The sequence below is a fragment of the Desmodus rotundus genome, chromosome 5, assembly GCF_022682495.2.
Source record: "Desmodus rotundus isolate HL8 chromosome 5, HLdesRot8A.1, whole genome shotgun sequence".
Classification (NCBI taxonomy): domain Eukaryota; kingdom Metazoa; phylum Chordata; class Mammalia; order Chiroptera; family Phyllostomidae; genus Desmodus; species Desmodus rotundus.
In genome coordinates, this window is record NC_071391.1 from 153,803,595 (window position 1) to 153,820,676 (window position 17,082).

General features: G+C 56.5%; 2 protein-coding genes across 2 annotated transcripts in view; both read left to right on the forward strand.

The window, feature by feature from the left end:
- LOC139440936 (DNA (cytosine-5)-methyltransferase 3A-like) overlaps positions 1-2,974 on the forward strand; it is an 83,258-nt gene extending 80,284 nt beyond the window's left edge. Inside the window, exon 9 of the mRNA XM_071221577.1 lies at positions 2,867-2,974. Coding sequence (XP_071077678.1) covers positions 2,867-2,871 — 5 coding nt within the window. The 3' untranslated portion in view covers positions 2,872-2,974. The remainder of the gene's footprint in view (positions 1-2,866) is intronic.
- On the forward strand, positions 2,897-16,781 carry LOC112297754 (DNA (cytosine-5)-methyltransferase 3A). The gene is made up of 17 exons (XM_024552528.4): positions 2,897-3,082; positions 3,348-3,506; positions 3,950-4,057; positions 4,305-4,461; positions 4,758-4,907; positions 5,015-5,059; positions 5,807-5,886; positions 6,354-6,466; positions 6,592-6,775; positions 7,023-7,107; positions 9,090-9,235; positions 10,031-10,121; positions 10,305-10,453; positions 11,479-11,564; positions 13,328-13,397; positions 14,425-14,543; positions 15,308-16,781. The coding sequence occupies exons 1-17, from the start codon at positions 2,897-2,899 to the stop codon at positions 15,447-15,449; spliced, it is 2,070 nt and encodes a 689-aa protein (XP_024408296.3). The 3' UTR covers positions 15,450-16,781.
- Positions 16,782-17,082: the final 301 nt, after the last annotated feature.

Below are 17,082 nucleotides of genomic sequence, written 5' to 3' on the forward strand. Positions count from 1 at the left end.
GCAGCCCTGACAGCGGCTGTGGCACATCGGCGGGCGCTTTGGGGGGGCGCTTGTGATGGGAGCGGCGCCTGGGATGGCCCAGGATCCGCTGCACCAGAGGGGAGTCCGCGTGGGTGTCTAGACCTCTGACCTTTGGAACAGGAAGCAGCCTGAGTGCAGAGGGAGGTGGAAGTGGGACTGGACTGGGAGGCCCGGCCTCCACCAGAGCGGCGTTACCAGTGGCTTTCCAGGCTGGACAAACTCCAGGCAAAGTGGCGTCCCTGAGCCGTGGTGGTGGTGGGGGGTGTGGTGTAGTGTCTCCCTGATCCTGGCCAATCTCTTGGCCACCCTGGAGTGTTGTCTTCTGATCTGGGGGTAGGAGCCTTTAGCCCAGATGCCAAGGCTGAGTTAACCCTTCTGTCTCCTATTGTTTGCCCGAGAGGAGGGTGAGAGTGAACGTAGAGCAAACCGGCATTCCCTCACTGCCCTCGGCAGACTCCTCTGATGAGGAGGCCCCTCCCCCATCCAGCCACCGTCTTTGCCCCTTCCTCCCCTTTCTCTTGCCTCCTGCTGCTAACCCACCTCTTCTTCCTCCCCCCACCCCTGCTGGCCTTGTCACGATGGAGGCCCCCTTCCTCCACCTCCGTCTGCCAAAAACTGTTTCGTCTGCCAATAACTGTTTTGGGTGCGTGTTCTGCACCTAGCGGGTTGGCTGCACTTAATAGCCGTCAGCAGCAGCATCTGACAAGCAGGAGGAAGTTGTGGGGGAAGAATAATGTTCAGGAACTGGCTGTGGAGGGGTGGAGGAGAGAGACAAAAGGGCTGTGGGGGAGGACGGAGGGTGGTGTCAGGCATGACTGGATTCTAGGCCTGGGGCTCCCAGCGCCCACCCACTGCCGTTTGCTTTGGACGTGACTAAAGCTCCTTCCCTCAGGAAGCCCCTCTCTTTCTCCTGCCCTCTGCTAACTGCACACCTGGTTTTGGCTGTGAGGGGCCTTGTCACACCTGATGGGGTCTTTGGGTCATTCGAGGTGGCACCCTGGTCTAGGTTGGCCATCACACCTGATGTTGGAAGAGGCAGAGTGGAGGGAAGGGAGTGGAAATGGCCAGGCGTGGCATTTATCTGCCCAGGTCTGGTGTACTGGCTTAGGGCTGCCCTAGCCGATGATTCTAGAAGACAATCTTCCTTCCCCCTAGGGTTCCGTGCCTACCTACCTAGTTAGCCTACCTTCTTGTGGGGGAGGAGGTGGTGGGTAATTGATAGTAGGAAGGGGGGGCGCGCAAAGTCCTGCCAGGTAAGAGTGGGGCTGGGTTGGAAGTGGGGCTCAGTTGGGAGGAGCAATTATTCCTCATTCTTTCATCTCATCCTTCCGGCTGTTTGTGGGCTGGGGGCAGAGGATGAATTATCCCATCTTAGAATTTGTTGAGCCAGAGAAAGAACTAGGACTTCCATCCTAAGTGTTTTAGGAATTGCTACAGGAAACCGATTGGTCCCACCCGGAACAAAGACTTAAAGAATGAATGAAATGAATTTACAAAAGAGTAGACTATTGAGTTTAAAACCAAGGTTCTTTAACCTGGCACTCTGGGATCTGGGGATCCATTGACAGGCTTTGGATCATCCTTGGAATTCTGGATACACACATACATCATATTCATATACCTTGCAAAAGGTTAACAGAAATCCTTCATTCAAATGCTGTTTTAGGTTGGAGCAACTCAGCAGAGAAGGGGCTGCTCCAAAGTCAGCTATTTATGAGTTGCAAAGCTAAGAGAGGGATGTAGATGCTCTGACTTCCACCTTAGAACTCTTGTACTCCAGGTTGCTTTCTGATGCTCTGTTTTCATCTGCAGGGTGGGCTTACACCCTCAGCTCTAAAGTCTGGGGGAGAGCTTCATGTTGAAAGGCATGTCGAAGGTGGGATTTTCTCTCTCTGAGTCTGGTGTGGTGGAAAGGGGTGCAGACCCTTGAAGATTGAGGGCCACACATTCTAGATTCAGTGGCTGGGATGAGATGGGGTGGAACAGCCCTCAGAGCTAAGTACCACAGGTTTCGCCATCCTCCGTAGAGGGATGGGAATCCTGGAGCAGGGTTAGATGATGAAAGGGTGGTGGCCCTCCTGCTGCGGCAGCGCTGGGGCCTGGGCGAGTTTGTCGCTGGGGTGGCAGAGAGGATGTCTGTGCTCGCTGAGTAGTTGTTGAAAGAATAAATGTATGGACGGATGGATCTGAGGGGTACACGGGTCCCCCCCTCCCAGCTCTGTGTGCCTTCCAGCACGGCGCGGGCAGGCGAGCTCTTCCGGGGGGCGGGGGGGGGGGGGTTTCCGCCGTGTTGAGCAGATGGGGAAGTAGGTGCGCTCTAAACACACAGCAGTGATTTTCATCAGCAGCGAACATCACCACAGCACTGGGCTTGTGGTCGGTCTGGAAGCCACGTGGATGTTTCTGAATGTCCAGGAATTGTGGGAAATGGATGAGAGGATCCAGTTCTTGATTGGGAAATAGGAGAGGAGAGGCTGGGGCCAAGGACTGTGCCTGAGTGAAGGTGCACGATTCGTGTCTGACTTGAATTAACCTTTCCATGTCAGAGGGTGGGCAAGTGGTAGTGGTGACAGATCAGGAGAGATGAGACCAGGGAGCGAGGTGTCCCTAAGAGGCAGAGGAGACGGCTGGGAGTGAGCCAGGTGATTGGGGTTCGCCTCTCACCTTCAAGTCTCTCTGTTTTCATGGCAGGCCAGTTGCGTTGATGAGGGAAGACTCTCTCCAGCCCTTTACCTCCCATCACTGTCTGCAGACCACAAAGAGATTGAGACAAGCGCCCTAAGTTTGAGGTGGCCTTGCGGATTCCCGGAGAGGTCAAGGTAACTTCTGTTCCTCATTTCCCCAGGCTGAGAAGAAAGCCAAGGTGATTGCAGTGATGAACGCTGTGGAAGAGAACCAGGGGTCCGGCGACTCCCAGAAGGTGGAAGAGGCCAGCCCTCCTGCAGTGCAGCAGCCCACTGACCCTGCGTCCCCCACTGTGGCCACTACACCTGAGCCCGTGGGGGCTGACACTGGGGACAAGAACGCCACCAAAGCAGCCGATGACGAACCAGAGTACGAGGTGAGCGGCTTGCTTCCTCATCCGCCTCGACCAGCTCTGTCCTGGGTCCTTCCACTGCCAGCTCCTCCCGGCCTGCTCTCCTCTCCACCTGGTCCCAGGCCTCTTCGTCTCCCCGGTGTTGCTCTGTTTCGGTCCATTCAGATGGAGCTCCCCCTGGCTGTCTTGACCCTCCGATGCCCAGGGCTGGGGTTGCTGTGGGGGGGTCCGGGTGGCAGGGCCTCATGACCACTGTGTAATGAATGACTTGTGCTCCTTGGGGCTCCAGGACGGCCGGGGCTTTGGCATTGGGGAGCTGGTGTGGGGGAAACTGCGGGGCTTCTCCTGGTGGCCAGGCCGCATTGTGTCTTGGTGGATGACGGGCCGGAGTCGAGCCGCCGAAGGCACCCGCTGGGTCATGTGGTTCGGAGACGGCAAGTTCTCGGTGGTGAGTCATGGGGTTCGGTGGTAGCCTGGTGGGGAAGGGGTCTGGGTCCCAGGGGCTATGGTTTTGGCTGGTGGCGTGGTCTGGCACGGGGGTGGTAGCGGTGGGTTCTGCTTGTCCCCCCGTGTGTGTGTGTGTGTGTGTGTGTGTGTGTGTGTCAACGAAAGAAGCCCGGGAGATAAGTAGGTTGCACTGGTAGCTCAGAGAGCTAGGATAGCTGCCAAGTTGTGGCCTTTGGGAACCCCTTCCCCAGAATTCCTTGCATTTAGCACATCCTCACTTGTGTGCAGGTCCTTTGTGTCATGTAATTATTTATCGATGCGTCCGGTTTTCTCAAGGACAGGGACCAGGTTTTGATGCCCCCAACCCCTGCCAATAGCCAGGCCCATGGTGGGTGCTTGATGAGTGTGGAGGGAGGAAAATGAGGGTGGTGGCTGTCCCTCCAGGTGTGTGTTGAAAAGCTGATGCCGCTGAGCTCCTTCTGCAGCGCTTTCCACCAGGCCACCTACAACAAGCAGCCCATGTACCGCAAAGCCATCTATGAAGTCCTGCAGGCGAGTGCCCTCTGCGGGACTCAGACCGCCCACTGGCCTAGAGGCCAGAGCGCCCACGTTAGTGCTGGGCACAGGGTCTGCCTGCCGGGCCCTGTGGGCTCCTTTGTCCCTGCCTTACTCGCCCCCTTTCTGCACTCCTCCGACGTCCCCCACCACCCCCTCGCGCTGGTCCTCCCTTCCCTGCCCCTTCACTGCTGGGAGTCTACCCTCCTGCCTGACACCCGCCCCCACACCTGGGGCCCTCCAGGTGGCCAGCAGCCGTGCCGGGAAGCTGTTTCCAGTGTGCCACGACAGCGACGAGAGTGACACTGCCAAGGCCGTGGAGGTGCAGAACAAACAGATGATCGAGTGGGCCCTCGGGGGGTTCCAGCCCTCTGGCCCCAAGGGCCTAGAGCCACCAGAAGGTAAACGCAGGGGCCCAGCCCAGCCTTCTGGGGCCCTTGCCAGCCAGGCCCGGGGAAGCCATGCCTGGGGAGAGCTGCCAAGGCCTCCATTGAGCGGCCATAGGCTCCCTCCTCTGGGGTCAAGGTAGGGGCCGTGCTGCTCTGGGACTCAGAGTAACCTGCTCCGAGAGAGGTGGGAGCAAGGAACAAGCAGGGAACCAGGCTGCACCCGTTGTAGGTAGAATGGGGGAGGAGTGGGAGCTGGGATTCCTTGTCAGCTGGTAACCATGACCTCGTTGCCTGCTTCCCCCGTCCAGAGGAGAAGAACCCCTACAAAGAAGTTTACACAGACATGTGGGTTGAACCCGAGGCAGCTGCCTACGCACCACCCCCACCAGCCAAAAAGCCCCGAAAGAGCACAACTGAAAAGCCCAAGGTCAAGGAGATTATCGATGAACGCACAAGAGGTAGTTGGCCTGGCTCTGGAGAGAGTGGCATGGCGAGGCCGGCACTCAGAGGAGGGGGTGAGGCCTTCGCGGCCGCCTCTGATGCTGGACTTCCCTCCCCTCCGCAGAGCGGCTGGTGTACGAGGTGCGGCAGAAGTGTCGGAACATCGAGGGTGAGTTCTGCCGGGGCAGCTGGGCAGTCAGTAGTCTCTGCCCCTGGGACAGGCAGGTGGGCTGCCTGGTGCAGAGGCACAGCTACTTAGAAAAGTTTGAATGACGTGGGACATCAGTACTCAGTGACAGGGTCTGTTCTGCATGTCCCACCACCGCCAGCCTATTTCACACACACAACTGTCTTCTGGTGCCATAATCTTGCCTTCCTATCAATGTTATCGGCTGGTCATTAGGGTTTGGGACACTCCAAAGGGTCACAGAGGGTGGCCTTTCCTGTATTTGATTGAATTTGCCTGAACTTGACTTTCTGGCCTTTCGCCTCTCGTCACCTTCTTTCCTCCAGTGGTCATTATTGGCATCCCATGTCTGCCTCAGGTCTAGTGATGGCGTGTCCAGCTTGGGGACCCTCAGGCCTGGGAAGGATGGGGGCGGGGGCCTGGGACTTAAGGACTGCCCAAGGACTGTCTCCGGAGTCACCCTGGGGCAGGGCCCTGTTCTTGTTGGCGGGTCCCTGCCCTGTGAGACACTGCTCCTGGATGGCAGCAGGGACGCTCGGAGAGACGGCGGGGCTTCCGAGACGGGGCCCCGGTGCCACCCCGTTCCCCGTTCCATGGGACGCCTCCCAGACTCCTTTCTGCCTGACTTTTTAAAGGCTGCTGCTCCGGCACGCCCCTTTTTTGTAGCTTTTCTGGAGCCACCTTTGGTCCTAGGTGAGGGACACTCACTGTACTCTCTCTGCTCCCTAGACATTTGCATCTCTTGTGGGAGCCTCAACGTCACCCTAGAACACCCTCTCTTTACTGGAGGAATGTGCCAAAACTGCAAGGTAGGGTTCCCTTGGCCCCTGGACGAGCCCATGGAACAGACCTTTAGGCTTCAGGTGTTTGGCTGGCCATTCCTTTTCCTCCTGAAAGATTCTTCCCCTCTAAAGCCTGTGCTAGTCCCCTGGTGTGCATTGGTCACTGGTGTGAAGTGGGGGCAGGTCAGGCTGACTGACAGGTGGGGTTCTGTGCCCTCAGGGCCAGGAGAAAACCCAGGGCTGCCGCAAGGGGCAAAGGGCGCAGCTCCCTCCCTGGGCTTCTCTGAGGCCTCCTCAGTACTGTCCACCGCTGGGGTCGGGAGAACTGCTGTCCCCTCCCCTGATCTGTGGTTCAGGTTGGACCCTGGTTAGATAGGTGGCCCGGTCACATCTCCAGGGCTGGGTCAAGGTTCCTAGGTGAGAGCCCCCAGCTGGCTTCAAAGCCCACCCTCACCCCACTGCCTGGGGTCTGAGGCCACCCCCCCGCCCCCCAGAACTGCTTCCTGGAGTGCGCGTACCAGTACGATGACGACGGCTACCAGTCCTACTGCACCATCTGCTGTGGAGGGCGCGAGGTGCTCATGTGCGGGAACAACAACTGCTGCAGGTGAGCGTCCCGCCTTGGTCCTCCTGCGCCTGCGCCGGGCGCCCGCTGCCCACCGCGCCCAGCCGGGCCCATCCAGGACTGGCCTGGGGCTGGGAGTCCCACTGCTGCCCTGGGCTTTCTTCCAGGTGCTTTTGCGTGGAGTGTGTGGATCTCCTGGTGGGGCCAGGAGCTGCCCAGGCAGCCATTAAAGAAGATCCTTGGAACTGCTACATGTGCGGGCACAAGGGCACCTACGGGCTGCTGCGGCGGCGGGAAGACTGGCCCTCTCGGCTGCAGATGTTCTTCGCCAACAACCACGACCAGGAATTTGTGAGTGCTGGCCTAGGCCTGCTCTGGAGCTCTCTGCCGAGTGGAGGGCAGGCTCAGCTGAAGCGACGGGGCTTCGGTGGGTCCCGGGGCCAGGCGATGGGCGGAGGTGCCTGAGCCGCACGCCGGCTGGGCAGGGCTGGGGAGCCGACTGATTGCGCTCCCGGTAGGCTGGGGGCAGCCCTGCGCGCGGAGCCAGAGTGCACACCTGGGCGCTCACCGGCCTGGTGGTGGTGTGCTCCCTGCCTAGGACCCTCCGAAGGTCTACCCACCTGTCCCAGCCGAGAAGAGGAAGCCCATCCGGGTGCTGTCTCTATTTGATGGGATTGCTACAGGTGAGGGCGGCACCGGCATCCTCGTGCGGGCGGCACCGGCATCCTCGTGCGGGGAGGGACGTGCAGCTCTGCGTGTTGTAGCTCTGGTGAAACAGAACAGTAGTGAGCGTTAACAACTGTTAAAGCGTCGCCCTAGAGGAGAAACTTTGTGTCCAATGAAAAGTAACATGCGTGGTGAACCAGCATGTCCTGCGGGCACTTTTCTTAATGGCGGAGGCTTTCCAGCAGAGGAGGGAGCGCCTGCTAGTCAGAGATAATGTTGATGGTTTTCACAAACCTCAAAGGACGGATGGGCAACCAGAACAAAAACGAGAGCAAAGAATATTTAGGTTGCCCCCTAATCCTGTAATTAGTGCTTTGGTGCATGTCATTTTAGATTTTTTTGTAGTGTGCATGTACACGTCTGTGTATATAATCACGCGTAGGTAAAACAAAAGGGTAGCGAAATGGGTGATGTTTCACCTTGCCTTTTTATTTATGATACTGTGACTCTCTTTCATGTCGATCAGCACAGAACTATGTTCTCTATTTGTAAACGCCACGTAGGGTTCCACTGAGCGAAAGGACCATAACTTACTTAGTCCCCCGCCGGGCTGTGCGCTGCCTTCCCCACTGTCCAGAGCGGTGCTCTGGCAAGCCCCCCCGTACTCACGTCGTCACAGACTGCAGACGGCATCGTCCTTTAGGGAGTGCTGGGTCACCCTGCAGGTGCTGAGTTTTTGTAAAGATTTTATTTATTTTTAGAGAGAGGGGAAGGGAAAGAGAAAGAGAGGGAGAGAAACATCCATGTGTGGTTGCCTCTTGTGCACGCCCCACTGGGGACCTGGCCTGCAACCCAGGCACGTGCCCTGACTGGGAATCGAATCAGCAATGCTTTGGTTCGCCGGCCGCCACTCACCCCACTGAGCCACACCAGCCCGGGCCAGGTGCTGGGTTTTTTATGTGCCAGAAAGCCCTCACGAAAGATGGTGCCACGTTACCTGCTCCTCTGGCCTGCTCCCAGGCTGAGGGCGTCTCACTTCCTTAGAAAGGAGCAGCCCTCCTCAGCACTTGCCTTCACGTGACCAGAAGGGGAGGGACAGTCTAAACCCAGAGGCCTTGGCCAAAGAGCCGGTGTGGGGCTGCCACCCTGGGCCAGACGGTGGTCTTGTCTGCAGCTCAGTGCAGCTGTGGCTTCCCAGGCCAGAACCTGAGGCCTCCTTAAGCCACGTCGCACTTTAGTGGGCTGTAGGCGCTCCTGGGTCGGTGGTCTGTCGGGAGCACCAGGAGGGTCCCACAGTAGTCTTCCTCCTGGAGCTCTCAGGCCTGTTCTAGTTGTTCCCTCAATCGGCAGGTGTTTGTGGAGGGATCGTGGTAAGGAAGCAAGTATAGTTGGCTCAGGAGGAAACCCATGAATGAGGCACCGTATTCTGCCCGGGAGATGGTGTGTAGCCCAAGGGAAAGGCTGAGTTAGGGACTGTGCTGTTCTAAGGAGGCAGAGAGGGTGCAGAGTGTTGGGAGCCCCTGAGGAGGGCGGTGACTCTGGGGGAGGAGGGGCACTGGTGAGAACTTTTAGAGCAGGCGGCGTTTGTGTCGAGTCTCGAAGGATGGGTGGAATGACAGCAGGACACTCTATTTTGGGGAGAGGAGCGGGAAGGACGGACCAGCATGTGTGAGATGGAGAGACAGGAAAGAAGAGGCCACCTGATAACCAGCTGCTGTTCTTCCTGGGACAACACACTGGACCCTGAAACCACATACTGTCCAGTCGGTCTGTCCTGGCCTCTGCTGCCTTCGAACTAGATCAGATGAGACAGGAAACAGCCTCGATGTCCTTGTCATTGACATTCTAGTTGGTCCAGGAAAATGTAAAACAGCTTACTGGGCAGGGTGGGGCTCGGGCCTGTGGCTGACCCGTGTGTCCCGCTGGCCAGAGGCCTCCCCTGGAGAGACCAGGGTGCTGGAGGTGACCCAGTGACCGTGTTTTTTGCTGGCTGACACAGGGCTTCTGGTGCTGAAGGACTTGGGCATTCAGGTGGATCGCTACATTGCCTCGGAGGTGTGCGAGGACTCCATCACGGTGGGCATGGTGCGGCACCAGGGGAAGATCATGTACGTCGGCGACGTCCGCAGCGTCACGCAGAAGCATGTATGTCAGTGCTGCGGGCCGTCCTGCTGCCTCTGCGTCTCTGGCGGTCAGCCCCTAGGGGCAGCGCCAGCCCCTTCATTCTGTTCACGTGTGTTTTCCTTTCCCCGTGTGCCCCCCGACCTCTCTCCCTCCTCCTCCACTTTCCTCCTCGTTGCGAGGGCGATGGGCAGAGTGGAATGGGAACTGGGGAGCTGACCTTTTGGGGCTCTGGCTGCCCCCTGTCTAGTTTCAGGGCCCTTGGTAGGTGAGTGCTTAGGATTGCAGTGAGGGGCCTGTCTGCCTAATACTTCGGGGACAGCTTTACCAGCCTCCGTTTCTCAGGGTTTCTGGCCGGGTCTTTGCCCTTCCCGTTACCTGTGTCTACCCCTGAAACTGTAGGCCCTCAGGAATGCCAAAGGGCGTTTGATGGGCGTTCAGACCCCACAGGATGCAGAGCGCCAAGTACCTTCAGTTCAGCTGCATGGCGGGGACCGCCTTCTCCCCAGTGGCTGCTTTTCCTGCTGGGAGCACGCTGGCTCCCCTGCTAGCCTCAGATCACCCGGTTTGGTCCCTTCACTTCATTGTTTAGGAAATAGCCCAGAGGCCTCAGTGACTGGCCTGGGGCTGCACGGCGTGTGTGTGTGTGTGTGTGCACGTAGTGTGTATGTGTGGTGTGTGTAGTGAGCATGCAGAGCAGCCAGGTCTCCTCTCCCCACGTCCAAGTACTTTTTTTTGCCACGTTCACAGATAATTTCTGTCTTCCTCTCTGCCTCTTCCCTGGACGTCAGGCCCATTACATTACCTTTATCTCCCCAGATCCAGGAGTGGGGCCCGTTCGATCTGGTGATTGGGGGCAGCCCATGCAATGATCTCTCCATCGTCAACCCTGCCCGCAAGGGACTCTACGGTAGGTGCTGCGCCCACCCTGCCACTTCTCGCCAGTGCTTCCGCACGTAGGTTTCCTCCTGGGATACCCTGCCCTGGGGCAGCCCCTCCCAGCGCCCCTGACCTCCTTCCTCCTCCCCGTGCCCGAGCCACACCACTGTCTCGGCAGATGGCCCCACTGACGGCTTTCTCTTCCGCCTCTCAGAGGGCACTGGCCGGCTCTTCTTTGAGTTCTACCGCCTCCTGCATGATGCGCGGCCCAAGGAGGGAGATGACCGCCCCTTCTTCTGGCTCTTTGAGAATGTGGTGGCCATGGGCGTTAGTGACAAGAGGGACATCTCGCGATTTCTCGAGGTATAGCCGGCACCTGGTTCAGCCAGCTCACTAATGGCTTGTGCCTTGGACCACTGCTTTATCCCTGTCTCATCTGCTTTGTGGAGCTGGGGACGGGGGGCTTCTGCTTTGCAAGGGTCCTGTTTGGGAAGCTCAGGGCTTCCCAGTTAGCCAGGGAGGAAAGCAGTGTTAGAGGCCCACCTGGGAAGAACTCATGGTCTCCCTCTAAGAGGGATATGTGGGCCGTGGGCCTCGGGACTTCAGGACCTGACTGTTAAAGAGGGGTGCCCCCTCATGGGGCTGGGCTGCTGGGTGGTGTTTCATTGGGGGGACCTCGGAGAGGCCAAAATCAATGGCTGTCTTCGCTCCTTGGCAACCGTGGCAGGTGCTCTATGTCACCTGGGAAGAAAACACAGCTAATCTCATAATGTGGGTCCCAGTTCGGCTCTGAGCCAGGTTTGAGCCCCGTGCAGAAGGTTTCTGCGGCCAGAGGCATTTTCAGGGCGGGTGGGGGTCCGGGAGCTCAGCCCACGTGCCCGAGTCTTGGGATCACTAGCCCTGCAGGCAGCTGCCTGGTGGGCCCACGGTCTGGGTGTGCAGGGAATGTGTGCACACGTGGGGTCTGGCTCCCTCAAAGCCTCTCAGTGAGACAGCCATGTGGTCCGGTACGGTGGCCGTTGGCCCCAGTGGTATTAAGTAAACGTAAAGTTTCCTCAGTCACACTAGCCTCGTTGCAGGGACTCTTTAGCCACCTGCCCCTGATGCAGTCGGTGGTGGCTGCTGGAGTGAACAGTGCAGATAGAGAACATTCCCATCCTCTTGTGTGTTTACTTGGTTGGTGCTGGTCTGGAATGTTCCAGTAAGAGCACGTGCAGTGAGGCGAGGCTTTTCCTTCTGGCTTTTCCCGGAGGCATCAGGCTGCCCGGTCTGTGGCCTCCCCAGAGAAGTCGGAGCCTTCAAGGCTTTGGGGCTGTAACTAGCAAAACTTCCCGGCACGAGTGGACGGTCCCCTCTCACTCACCGTCCATCTCTCTCCTGTTTTATAGTCCAATCCTGTGATGATTGATGCCAAAGAAGTGTCAGCTGCGCACAGGGCCCGCTACTTCTGGGGGAACCTTCCTGGTATGAACAGGTGGGTGAGAGCGCCTGGGCCTGGGGTGGCTGCAGGGGGTGGGGGTGGCTGCCGACAGGACGGCCCAGCCATGGGGATCCCTGAGTGGCGCTCTTGGGCCTGCTGCCCGTTGACCAGCTTGCTGCTTGGCCGTGTTCTTCTTCGGTTCCTTCTTGAGGAAGGAGGGGAGTTGGGGTAGAGGATATACTTGCCTGAAAAACCAGCAGCTGGCGGTCGAGAGCAGGGCCTTTAGAAGCACGCTGTCTGCGCAAAAAAAGAATCGACATGCTGCTGAGTGAGTTAGATAGTTGGTTCCTCTGCGCTGGCGATGTACGTGGAGTCAGCTTAGTCTCCTGAGGCCATGGCAGAGGACGGGGTTGGGGAGGGTGGAGAGGTTCCTATTGCTCAGCTGTATGCCGGTCCAGGAGAAGGGAGTCTTGAAGCAGGAGCGTGTATGTCAGAGATTCTGACTTCACTCATCCACACTCAGTTGGCTTCAGGTCTTTGGAAGGATGCTCTTCATTTAGGGAACACAGGTAGAGATTCGAACATTGAGGAATGAAGAACATTTCATTTTTTCAGTGCAATAATTGCATTATAAAAGAGGCCTGTGAGGACAGAGGAATTCTGGTTGAAAGGGAACAACTCAAAAGCACAGTGAGGTCTGCCTCCTCTAGGTCTCTATTATGGAGGGAAGTATCTTCCAGAATGTTCTGAGTATGGATTTGACATCCCCCTGGGCAGTACGTACCTAGAAAGGGGAAACATCCCTCTGCCTGGCCTCAGTTACCTCCTCTCCCCCTTTTCTGTCAGCACCAAGTTGTAGGAACTTCCCCAGGCTCATACCCGTTTGGCAAGGCTGCTGCGTTTGGTGAGAGCTTGCTGACGGGAAGGAGAGGGGTCATGGGGCAGCTGACCTGAGAACTCACAGTGTGCCTCTGAAGTTCCCGAGATGGATGTGTGCATTGGGAAAATGGGCTGGCTTACACAGCCCAGAACTCTTAGGAAGCCGCTGACTCGGGGTCTCCCGCCAGACCCTGGTCCCAGGGAACTACTCCCACCTGCTGCTTCCAACTCTAAAGTTCTGGAACTCTGAGCTTCCAGGAGGAGCGGGGGTACCAGGTGGCACCAGGCAGAGTCGTGTGCACGTGCGTGTGTACACGTAGACAGAGAGGAGCCTGGAGATGCGGCTGAAGCGCGGGTCCCTGGGCTCCCACACGGAGGTGGCCAGGCCTCTCTGTGAGACCTTCATCAGGCGTTTCTGAATTGCCGGGAAAGGCCCCCGCCGAAGGGCACCTGGCCTGCCCTCTGGAGAGTAACATGCTTAGTGTCAGAGGATTTCAGTCTTCAGGGGCCCGCAGAATTTCTCTTTTTACCTGTCCACTTAATGGGTACAGTTCGCTGAATTTTATCCAGTGTACACACCCATGTACCTGTCACTGTAGTCAAGATACACAATGTTCTGTCACCCCCAGAGTTTGCTCGGTGATGGTGGGTACTTTTAAAACTTTTAAATCTGATTAAAATGATTTGGGTTTTCCCCCTTCTGGGCAGGAATCGTCTACTTGTTTGTAGTTGGAGACCACATGTAAACTTCCCTCCAAGGGTCCGTGCTCGCTGGGTCCAGGGATGGCTCAGGGGACGTCGGAAGGGCTTATGATGTGTGTGGGAGACAGGACCCCCTTTTGCTTACCTGTGGGAGTCAGATGGCGGGGTCAGCACTATGGGTGTGCCCCTGCTCCTCTCCTGGTTTCTGTCGTCACCTTTTCTTTTCTGCCTCCCAGGCCGTTGGCATCCACTGTGAATGATAAGCTGGAGCTGCAGGAATGCCTGGAGCATGGCAGAATAGCCAAGGTTAGCCCGGCCCCAGAGCCCTCTGCTGGGGGGGCAGGGGCGGGCCTCGGGGTGGGGGGGGCAGAGCAGCCACCACGGCTGTGTCCTACCCACCCTCTCGGGCTCTGGGTATGCCTGGCGTGGGGGATGCGATGGTTAGGAGGCCATGTTGGCCATTCACACAGTTGGCTGCAGGAGAGGATCCAGAGGAAGGAAGGTCAGGAGGTTAGGGAGAGAGATCAGAAGTCATTGCTGCCCTGGCTGGTGTGACTCAGTGGATTGAACACTAGCCTGTGAACCAGAGGGTTGCCAGTTCAATTCCCAGTCAGGGCACATGCCTGGGTTCCAGGCTAGGTCCCCAGTTGGGGGTGTGCAAGAAGCAACTGATGGATGTAATCTAACATATCGATGTTTCTCTCCCTCTCTTTTCCCCTCCCTCCTCCTCCTCTCTAAAAATAAATAAATAAAATCTTAAAGAAAGAAGTCATTGCTGGCCTTCAGCCCTTCCTTGTTCAGCATCTCTTCCTGTCCCACAGGAGGCAGACACTGAGAAACCTTTGCCCAGGTCCCTAGAGCTGCTCAGGCTTCTGCATTTTTTTGGCCGGGACCTGTGACTCGAGCCTCCAGAGCAGAGATTCCCCTGTGACGTGGAAGCTCTACCTCTTGGGAGAATCCCCCTGAGTACTCACCGGGCACCAGGTTCCATGAGGGCAGGTGCTGGTACATGCGCCTTTGACCCTGAGTGGTTAGGCATCTTTCTGCCTGTAAGCCCGTAGGGAAAGAAGCAGTTCTTAGAAGGCTTAGGAAGGACAGTGGCTTAAGCTGCTATACCCCAAGTCCTTGGCCAGCAGGAGTGGGCGAAGGATGGCTGGGTGGCCTCAGACTAGGAAAGAAGAGCAAGGCGGCAGGGTCTGCGGAGGCTCGTGACTGGATGGACCGGGCCTCGGCAGGGTTGGACTCACCAGTCCCTGGCGAGTGCCTGGTGCACGTGGTACATGCATGACCAGTGAGTGAGCGCTCATCCCTCCCCCCTTCCCTCGTCTTCCAGTTCAGCAAAGTGAGGACCATTACTACCAGGTCGAACTCCATAAAGCAGGGCAAAGACCAGCACTTCCCCGTCTTCATGAATGAGAAAGAGGACATCTTATGGTGCACTGAAATGGAAAGGTACCCGAGGCCGTGGGCTGGTGTCACGGGGCTGTGTGGTGTGTCCCCGCTGCTCTCCTTGCAGGGGGGACTTTGTCTCTCCTGGCCAGGCCAGTGTCTTCCGTAGACGCCCTGTGAGCAGCGGGTTTTCCCAGGCGTTTCCCAGCATAGCATCTAGGAACCAATCAATCAGTCCACGAGGCCTCGGCTCCCAGAGGCCCTGCTGCGTGCCAAGAAAACACGGCAGCTTCAGGAGCTTCCTGACCTGGTGCTGCTCCTTTTAAGGACCTGCCAAACCAGACAGCACAGAACCAGCGGGGCCTGAGCGCTCGGATTTGGTGCAGATTGGACTCACAGGCAGATGCCTTCCTCATTCCCTGTGTGCCTGTGACTCAGCCCAACAGAGACCATTTGTACAAACAACCAGAGCAAAGGGGGCCTCCCGTGGTCAGGCAGGAGTTCGGCCCTTTTGGAGGTTTTCCCCCGTCTTGAGGGGAAGGTGTTAGGATTAGGAAGGGAAGGCACAGGTAGAGTGGTTATTTACAGACTTGTTACCCACTGTGGACCTAAACCTCAGGTGGGGCCTGCCCTGGACGTGCTCTTCACCACTACCAACTTTGCATCTGCTGTGTGGCAAATCCCTAGGCCGTGGTTATCTTACCTGCCTCAAATCTGCAGAAAGTATTGGGGTGCCTGAGTCTTGACCTGGTCACAGAGGACCGAAGGCCCCTCAGAATCCCGCACCCCAGCGCTCACCCGTGCCCCTCTCTGCCTTTCCTCCCCAGGGTGTTTGGCTTCCCTGTCCACTATACCGACGTCTCCAACATGAGCCGCTTGGCGAGGCAGAGACTGCTGGGCCGGTCGTGGAGCGTGCCGGTCATCCGCCACCTCTTCGCTCCGCTGAAGGAATATTTTGCTTGTGTGTAAGGGACACGAGGGCAAACTCAGATAGTGACAAAGTTAAACAAACAAACAAAATCACAAAACAGAACAAAACACCAAGAACGTGAGGATGGAGAGAAGTATCAGCACCCAGAAGAGACAAAGGAATTTAACAACCACAGAGGCGGAAATACCGGAGGGCTTTGCCTTGCGGAAAGGGTTGGACATCATCTCCTGATTTTTCAATGTTAACCTTTAGTCCTATTTAAAAACAAAACCGAGTTCCCTTCCCACCCGGCCCCCTTTTTTTGGTCAAACCTTTTATTTTCTACTCTTTTTTTCAGAGGGGTTTTCTGTTCGTTTGGGTTTTTGTTTCTTGCTGTGACTGAAACAAGAGGGATTTTATTGAAGAAAAAAATCAATAACAAAAAATAGTAACAATACCTTGCAGAGGAAAGATAAGAAAGAGAGATGGGGGGGGAAAGGAAATTCTATAGAAATCTATATATTGGTATTGGATTTTTTTTCTTTACTATATATCTTTTCTGTTGTTGTTGTCTCTAGCCTGATCAGATAGGAGCACAAGCAGGGGACAGAAAACAGAGAGACACTGAGGAGGCAGAGCTCCCTCCCAGCCACTGAGCTGTCTTGCCAGCACCATTCCTGGTCATGCAAAACAGAGTCCAGCCAGCAGCAGGGAGACGAGAACACCACACAAGACCCTTTTATACAGTATTTCAGGTGCCTACCACACAGGAAATCTTGAAGAAAATCAGTTTCTAGAAGCCGCTGTTACCTCTTGTTTACAGTTTATATATATATGATAGATATGAGCTATATATATAAAAGGTACTGTTAACTACTGTACAACCTGACTTCATAATGGTGCTTTCAAACAGCGAGATGAGTAAAAACATCAGCTTCCACGTTGCCTTATGTGCAAAGGGTTTTAACCAAGGATGGAGAGAGGGAGATAGTTCGATGGTGAGATCTTCATCAAGGTGGGCTTTTCCCCCTTGGGGTTCAGCGAGGTGAAGGAGAATTAGGGAACAGCACTTTCCCACTTCTCCCTGCCAAAAAGTGGGGGGGCGGGGGGGGGGGCGCGGGCGTGAGGTGGTCGGGACCGTGGACAGCTGAGAGCGGGATTCATCCAGGATCACGCAATAACCTTTTGATTTATTTCTGCTTTCAAAAAGGAGACTCCCTCAGCAAGGTGGCAGGATGAGGGGTCTTCATTCCAAGTTTCTCACATTAGCCGATTCGAGGGCTCCTTGTGGTGGGATCAGAGGTAATCCAGAGTGAGGGCAGTGACAGTTCAAACCCCACCTGGAGCAAATAAAAAAACATACAAAACGTACTGGTGCTTTCCTGTCTAAAGTCGCCTTTTGTGTGTTCTTTTATGAGGCCCCACCATCCACCCTCTGCGCACAAGGCGGCTTCCGGCCCTGGAATGTGATGTTTTTGGTCATCTCCAAAGGCTGCAGTTTTATACTGGGAGGCTGATGACACCTTTTGTTATAATTATTCTTATGGTTCTGGTTATAGTTATGTTTGTTTTCAGATTTTTCGTTAAGAACACAGAAACCCAACCCCCCCTCCCTCTAGGTTTCAAACCAAGGTGCGGAGCAGGGTGCTTCCACGTGAGTGGTGGCCCTGGTGCCCTGGCTCCCCACCCCTC

Excerpts from the sequence above, each read along its gene's own strand:
- LOC112297754 (XM_024552528.4), top strand. The coding sequence starts at position 2,897 with ATGAACGCTGTGGAAGAGAACCAGGGGTCCGGCGACTCCCAGAAGGTG. Across the intron at positions 4,058-4,304 it reads CCATCTATGAAGTCCTGCAG|GTGGCCAGCAGCCGTGCCGG; the intron begins GCGAGTGCCCTC and ends GGGGCCCTCCAG. Across the intron at positions 10,454-11,478 it reads ACATCTCGCGATTTCTCGAG|TCCAATCCTGTGATGATTGA; the intron begins GTATAGCCGGCA and ends CCTGTTTTATAG.